Consider the following 7,330-nt stretch of genomic DNA (forward strand, 5'->3'; position numbering starts at 1 on the left):
AGCTCCAGGGAACAAAGATAAGCCAAGGAAAATGTGGCCTTGGTATAATGTGAAGCTCTGTGTCCTTTTTAGCCCAGTAAGGTGCTGAAGGGTAACTGGAGTACACAAAGGATCCCAAAAGCTGCTGTTTGGGTTTGTGTGGCAGGGTCAGCTTGGAGGGCTGGATGCTCCACTAGCAGCTGTGGGCCCCAGTATGCAGGGCAGTGACTGACACCTCTCCCAATTAGGCTTTTAGCAACAATTTCTCAGCTTCCTGCAAAGGAAGAATTCCAGTCTGCTCAGCATTCCCATGGGATAGCCCAGAGAACCCACTAACCTGTGCCAAGCAGGACCCTGGTCTGCCCATGTTCCAAGCATGGCTCTCCTGGGGCAGGACAGTCACTGTCAGCAGGGAGCAGTGCCACTCCTGCAGCACCATAACCACAGCTCTGGTTTGAGGTGGCATCAGCTCACCTGCTGGGCACTGGCAGGCAGATGGAGAGCCCCAGACTTAGCATGATGAGGTTCTTCCCCTGAAAAAAAGCCACTCAGGTAGTAGTAGATCTTTGCATTTAATATGGAGGTGCTACACCATAAACTCCAAATTTTCTCAGTGGGATCAATACACATGGCAGAACCACTGCAGCTTCCTCCACACAGACCAAGTCCTGTCAGAGCTCTTGGAGTGTTCTGAGTGGCACAAGTGTCCACTTCCCAGGGCCCTGAAAAGTGTTTCCAGTGCTCCAGGAGAGCCTTTGCCCCAGTTCTCTTGGACACAAATGCTGCTGCTCACTGTGGGAGAACACCAAGGGTCACCAGTGTGGGTACAAATCAAGAGGTTTCACCCCAGGAAGTTTCTATCTACTGGTAAAGCACAAAAAGATAGAAATGTAAATCAGCTTTTTACCTCTTGGACTCTTACTGATGTAGGTACTAACAGTTTTTGTGATATTCACATGCCCAGAAGCAAGCTGCAGTCTCAATTATGCTGGTGTAAACCTGGACAGACTCTAGAGGTATGGAAATCTCTCCATTTACATCAGGATAAGTGGAAGCAGCAGTGTGCACTGGCAGAAACCCCCTCCCCTTTGTTCCTGTGCTGTTCCTCTGTGGCTCAGCACCACAATGCCCAAGGACCATCAGTGCATACTGGAGGAGGAGGTGGCTGCTGCATCCTGGAGAAACATCACATAATTTATCCCACATCAAAATTCTCCCACCATTTTTATCCCAGGAGGACTCAGCCAGCTCACAGCACTCTGCTCCCAGCCCCTGTCCCTGCTGGGGTGGGCTGATGGAGTCCCATGGCAGCCAGAGCCCAGGGGCCCCGTGGCTGGGCAGGGGAAGGGCAGGGGACACGACCAGAGAAGCCTTTGGGGCTGCTGCTCCCTCTGGAGACGGTGGATCAGGGAGGGCCGGAGGTTCCATTCCAACGCCGGGGTGTCCTGGTGCGGCAGGGCCCGGCAGGGCCTAGCTCAGCATCTTGTGCCGGTCGAACACCGTCTTCCTCTGCTCCTGCACCTGCCGCTTCCAGCGCTGCTGCGCCCCCTCCACCCGCTCCAGCACCGTGTTGGCCCTGGCGCCAGCCAGGGTGGGCACTGCAGCCAGGGAGTGAGTGTCCTGCAAGGAAAGGAACGGGGCTGGAGACCAGGCAGTGCCCAGCCTGAGCACAGAGCGAGGCAGCTGACCTGGGGAGAGACTGCACCTGGAAGAGCAGTGCAGGGTTTGTTGTTCTGATGAAAAACCTCCTTTTCAGAGCTCCTCAACACCAGCCCCCAAGTCCTTGCTCTTGGGGATCACCCACAACCCCAGACAGAAGTTCCCAGCAGAGGAACTGCGCGAAGTATAGAGCTCTGCTGGAAACCCACTCTTGGAGTCTGCAAGGAGCCACAGTGCCTAGGTGAACCACATCCCCCCGCTAAAACCAGGCTGACGATGGGTGGAGATCCATCGTGGCACAGGAACAGGGCCTATCCCAGAGGACTTAGTCCAGCATACTGGAGTGAGATAAACCTCACTTAACACCAGGCATCCACCATTTGCACCTGGATCTGGATCTGAATTACTGCTGCAGAGCAGGGTGCAAACCCATGACTTTGGAATACAATTCATAATCCTCCTGCAGGACCTCCTTTTTCAGCAGGAGGCAATGGATGGACTGTGGACACTGAAGCAGCTGCTCCTCACATCCGAGTATGAAGGAATTGGGCCAAATAGTTTGTACTCACAACAAAGTACAAACAGGACAATCCAGCCTAGTGCTGCAACTGCATGAATTTTATGCAGCAAGAAATTTTTCCTCCCCCAAAACTGGTGTGTAACAAAGAGAGAAAGAGGGAAAGAGTGGCTCTTTCTTTGCTACTGGGATTTTGCCAAATCATTTTGCCCAGGGTTTGTATACCAAACCCCAAAAGATGGGGTTTGAATGAAATTGTGCTCTGGGAGAACTGCAGCAGAGGAGCACAAGGAACAACAGCCTGGATACAACCCAGGGCCCAGCCCCAGAGCAGGATCAAACAGCACCTCGTAGGCCAGCGTTTTAAGTGTTTAGAAGGTGGTTTATCCAACACTTAAGTTTGTCCTTCCCTGGAAGCTCAGCACCACAAAACTCCACCTGAGACACTGCACAAACAGGATCTGTTTGACTTTTTTTTTTTCCCTCTAGATGGACAAACCAAATTCAGGCCAGCTGCTACAAAGTCCCCTCTGCCTCTGAGGGCAGGGCTTGCCTTGGGGTCATTACACAGAACTCTGAATATTCCTTGTGCTTCTGCATGACGTGCAGAGATCTAAATGTTCACCTGTGTAAGTGCCCCCAGAGCAGCAGTGCTGGTCCCTCAGTGGATCAGAGGACACAAGCAGTAGGTCGCTGTTTCCCTGTCCCCCATTCTCCTGTCCCCCTGTCTGCACCCCTGCCCCCTCACCTCGCTGTCCTCCTCATTGTGCAGGGGCTGGGTGTAGGGGTCTGGCTTGCGGATCAGGGGGTCCACGAGCACCAGGAACGCCATGTAGAGCAGCAGGGCCCCCACCACCGACAGGTAGATGATGATGATCACCTGCAGTTGAGGACAGCACAGGGGGAAAGGATAAGCAGTGGAGATAAGAAGCACCACAGAGGTCAGGAAGGTCCTTTGCAGCTGCCTCTGATGTGTGATCTCTTGTTCTCATTTTGCTCACAAGAGTCTCTTGCTCTTGCCAGGAGGCTGAGGTTGTGCCATCGCTGCACAAACTGTGCTGACGCTCTCACTGTGCCAACTGAGGGCATGTTCTGCACACAGGGGACAACAAGATGGGGCCCTGGTCAGAGATGCTTGGCACTCTTGTCACACATCCCCAGCAAGAAGACTGGGCTCCCACACAGCTCCTCACTACCAGGAATGCCCCTGTCTCAGGGAATCACAGAAATCACAGAAGTCACAGAATCCCTGAATCACTGAGTGAGGTTGGAGAAGATGTCTGAGATCATGGAGTCCAACCTGTGACCAATCCCCACCTCGTCACCCCACCCAGAGCACTCAGTGCCACATCCAGTGGTTCCTTGAACACCTCCAGGGACAGTGACTCCCTGGGCAGCCCCTTCCAGTATCCAACATCCTTTTTGTGAAGAAATTCTTCCTAATGTCCAACCTAAACCTCCCATGATGCAACTTAAGACTATGTCTTCTTGTCGTGTCACTAGCTGCCTGTGAGAAGAGGCCAAGCCCCACCTGGCTACAGCCTTCTTTCAGAGAGTTGTACAGTGAGCCCCTGGCACTGCCACCATGTACTCGCTGTGACAGTTTCCTTTCTGAAAGAAAACTTTCTGGGCTCTTCTCCAGGAACCTTCCAGTGTGGCAGTGCTGGTGCTACTGTGGCAGGGCATGGGGCAGGGCACAGGCAGTGAGTGCAGTCACCCTGGGCTTGTGTGGCACAGGAGGGGGCAGGACAGTGGCAGGGCCTGAGCCAAGGTACCTTGATGGTGGTGGTGCTGCGCTCCTCGTACTTGCACTCGCAGAGCAGGCAATAGGCCTCCACATCATTGCCAGGTACTGGCATGGGCTCCACCACGTGCAGACAGTTGCTGCAGCACAAACAAACCACAATCAGCAGCAGCACAAGGTGAAACCAGTGCTCTGTGCAAGGACACTGGGGTGACTTTGTCTGTGTCCCAGCTTTCCGGTCAGGCTGATACCACTGATCTCGTGTTAAGAGCTCCCCTCACAGCCCAGCTGCCCAAAGTCCCTGGGATAGGTTGTCCCAGCACCTTTGGCAGGGATCTGGTCCAGGTGGAAAGGATTGGAGGGCACACCCTACATCTGCCAAGAGTGGTGGGTTAATGTATCATCCCAGATCCCTCAATTTCTGTTTAAAAAAATGCCCCTGGCCTGGGTTGAACATCACCCACCAAAGCAGCTCCCTCTGCAAACATACAGGCAGGGAATCCATTCCTCAGCATCAGCTGGGAACTCCAGAGCCTGGCTGGCACAGACCGACCCTGAGGCTGCTCACTCACTCACTCCACTCACTCACTCACTCACTCACCAGTCCTTCTGGGACACATTCTTGTTGTAGATGTGCCCGCTGATGTTGCGGTACGGGGGGCAGATGCACTTGCAGCGAATGTCCTCAGAGCTCTGCAGGACACAGGAGCCATGTGAAGAAGGGGACACAGCTCTGTCCCCTCACACCCCACCTCTGCTGTGCCCCACACACGGCTCGGTGTCACCCACCTTGCTGGCCTGTGCTGGGGGACACAGGACACAGCCCAGCAGCACCAGCAGCAGCATGGGGCTCACAGAGTTCCGGGAGCTTGGGGTGAACATCCTGGGAGCCTGAGGGAACAAAATTCACATCCAGGATAGAGCATCTCAGCTGAATGCAGTCACAACGAGGTAGTCAATAGATTTTTTTTGGCCCACTTGCCTCTGTTTTGCCCAGGAAGAAGAAATTTGTTCCTGAATCGCAGCTGATGCCAGCCAGAAACTCTTGGAAACAACACAGATCCCAACAATGCTCCTGTCAGAAGAGCTTCCACCAGGTACAACCCCACATCTAAACTACACCAGCCCTGCAAAAGTATTGCTGATTTCCTTACAACTGGATTTGTGAGTGGTAAACCATTCATCTTCTGACACTCAAAGTCTTGCTGCTGAAGGGAATTATGTATTTTCCTGTCATGAGCTATGGGAAAGGGGTGGAATATTCCTAAATATTCCAAATAAATTCCTAAACCTCCTTTATCTCAAGATACCTGTTCAGTAAATCCTGATTTTAAAATTACTTCAAGCTGGTAGCTTGGTGAATTCATTAACGCCTTCTGCTACATATCACAGAATGGTTTGGGCTGGAAGGGACCCTAAAGATAACCTCCTTCCAACCCCCATGTGTGTGGATAAAGTTGTTGCAGAGATGTGTGCTTCCATAAATCCATAAGAATATGAATTTATTCCCTGTGCCACAAAAGGCAAGTTTGCCTTGGTCAGGCTGGTGTTCACCCTGAGAGAGAAACAGTGGAACAGGTGTTGGGGGACCTTGGGACAGCAAGGAAGAGCTGTTTCAGCAGAGGAAGGGGAAGGGAATTTACACCTCCATTAATCAGCTCCCAGGTAATCCCACAGTTTACTCCAGGTACTTGTACTCCATCACCTGACCTGATTCCATTGGGATTTTAATCACTGCAATATTCCATTCCCTTCCTTTATCTTATGTCAACACCTTAAATTCACATAATGGATTACAAACACCAAGTTCCTTTCTTCTTTATCTAAACAAAACACCAGCAACTTCTAACAAGCTGCCAGACCTCTAAAATGCATTCCAGTCCTATCACCTCATCCCATGATTTATTAAGGTTTTGTACCACAGCTTCAAAAATCTCCTCAAACAATGATCCTTTCCAGGGAGACTCCCCTGTACATCAGAGGTTCAGATCTTCATCACAGATGTGGGGAACAGGACTGATCTGAGCTGCCTAGTTCCCCATTTTAAGTGGGTCTGGACTTTTGTCTGAATTTTTAACACAACAATGGGGCATGTGCCATTGCTGGGCATGCAATGCCCAACTCTCAGCTGAGTTTAGAATATCTGAACAACTCATAAATGTCACTTTTAAAAATAGGAACGGAAAACACGAGATCTATTATACCGTAAAGAAAAACTTAGAACCTGGGCAGAGTTCACGCACCATGAAGTGCAGAACACCCTCAACAACACAAAGGATAATCAAGGCATATTTAGCTCCAATATATTTGACAGCAAAAAGATACATGCACACATGCCTTACAGCTATTTTTTCCAGACCATCAGCCCGGGCCACAGCAGCCATGCAGCCAAAACCAGCAGAATCTGGACCAAAATCTGCCAGAGCAGGAAGCACAGCAGAGGGTGCATGGTTGAGCTGAAGTTCTTGGGGGCTGTAAGTGCGGCAGCTCCCAGGATGAGCCCCCACAAAAGACTGTCCAGAGCATGGCTGCACACAACCACCCCCTCTTCTCCCTGGGATTGCCCAGTAATCACCTCATCTTTAACCTCCCCATCCCTGCAAGTGTCCAAGGCCAGGCTGCACGGGGTTGGAGCAGCCTGGTCTCGTGGAATTAGTCCTTGCCCATAGCAGGGGTTGGGACTGGATGAGCTTTATGGTCCCTTCCCACCCAAACCATTCTGGGATGATTCTGTGAACATCACATGGAGCACTTCTAAGACTCCAGCCCGTTTCCCTCCCCGGACCTGTGCTCCAACCATCCCCGACCCGGACCCAGGGCAGGGCCGGACCCCTCAATTCCCGCCGAGGGCCCGGATGCCCCCTCAGCCCTCCAGGGGCTTCCACCGCCCAGTCCCACCCGGGATGCCTCCGGCAGTGCAGGCCACCGCCGCCCCGCGAGCCCCGGGTCCTGCACAGCCCCGCACGGTCCCGCCCCGGATGCGGGGAGCGGAGCAGGGCCAGGGCCCGACGCCCTCAGCCCCCGGCCATACCCACCCCACATCTGCCCCTTACCTGCCCCTCACCTGCCCCTCACCTGCCCCTGGCTCCGGCCCGAGCGCGGCCCCGCCCTGCAGGCCCCGGCCGGGCGCTCCCCGCGTGCCCATTTGGCCCTGGAGCGTGACGCGAGTGATGGACAGCTCCGCTGGCCAATCGAAGTCCGGCAGCCCGACAGCTGCTGAGGGCGGCCCCCCGAGCTGAGCGGACGCGGTGGCGGCGCCGTCCGTTGCCGTTGCCGTTGCCGTTGCCGTTGCCGTTGCCGTTGCCGTTGCCGTTGCCGTTGCCGTTGCCGTTGCCGTACGGGCCTTCGGCGGACTTGGCCCGGGCAGCTCCCGCCTGGCTTCCTGTGGCAGCACCCGCAGGGCTGCGCCGCCTCGTCCTGGGGCTGAGACG

The 7,330-nt window shown here is 53.8% G+C and overlaps 1 protein-coding gene across 3 annotated transcripts; it reads right to left on the minus strand.

Moving 5' to 3' along the window:
- Positions 1–535: 535 nt before the first annotated feature.
- Positions 536–7,073, minus strand: TMEM9 (transmembrane protein 9). 3 transcript variants are annotated; one of them, XM_030965960.1, is made up of 6 exons: positions 6,975–7,073; positions 4,689–4,790; positions 4,501–4,592; positions 3,931–4,039; positions 2,904–3,035; positions 536–1,599 (listed from the first exon to the last, which is right to left on the minus strand). In XM_030965960.1, the coding sequence occupies exons 2-6, from the start codon at positions 4,779–4,781 to the stop codon at positions 1,450–1,452; spliced, it is 576 nt and encodes a 191-aa protein (XP_030821820.1). In that variant the 5' UTR covers positions 4,782–4,790; positions 6,975–7,073; the 3' UTR covers positions 536–1,449. The 3 variants fall into 3 exon arrangements, with proteins under 3 accessions (XP_030821820.1, XP_030821822.1, XP_030821821.1); XM_030965962.1 differs by having other exon boundaries at positions 6,964–7,015; XM_030965961.1 differs by having other exon boundaries at positions 6,953–6,998.
- Between the last annotated feature and the right edge of the window lie 257 nt (positions 7,074–7,330).

This window comes from Camarhynchus parvulus, chromosome 26, assembly GCF_901933205.1.
Source record: "Camarhynchus parvulus chromosome 26, STF_HiC, whole genome shotgun sequence".
NCBI classification, from domain to species: Eukaryota; Metazoa; Chordata; class Aves; order Passeriformes; family Thraupidae; genus Camarhynchus; species Camarhynchus parvulus.

Bases quoted from the DNA above. Each gene is read 5' to 3' on its own strand.
- TMEM9 (XM_030965960.1), bottom strand. From the start codon at position 4,781: ATGTTCACCCCAAGCTCCCGGAACTCTGTGAGCCCCATGCTGCTGCTG. The intron at 3,036-3,930 runs GTACCTTGGCTC...CCTCAACTGCAG, and splicing joins GCAGCACCACCACCATCAAG to GTGATCATCATCATCTACCT. The intron at 1,600-2,903 runs GTGAGGGGGCAG...CTTTCCTTGCAG, and splicing joins ACAATGAGGAGGACAGCGAG to GACACTCACTCCCTGGCTGC.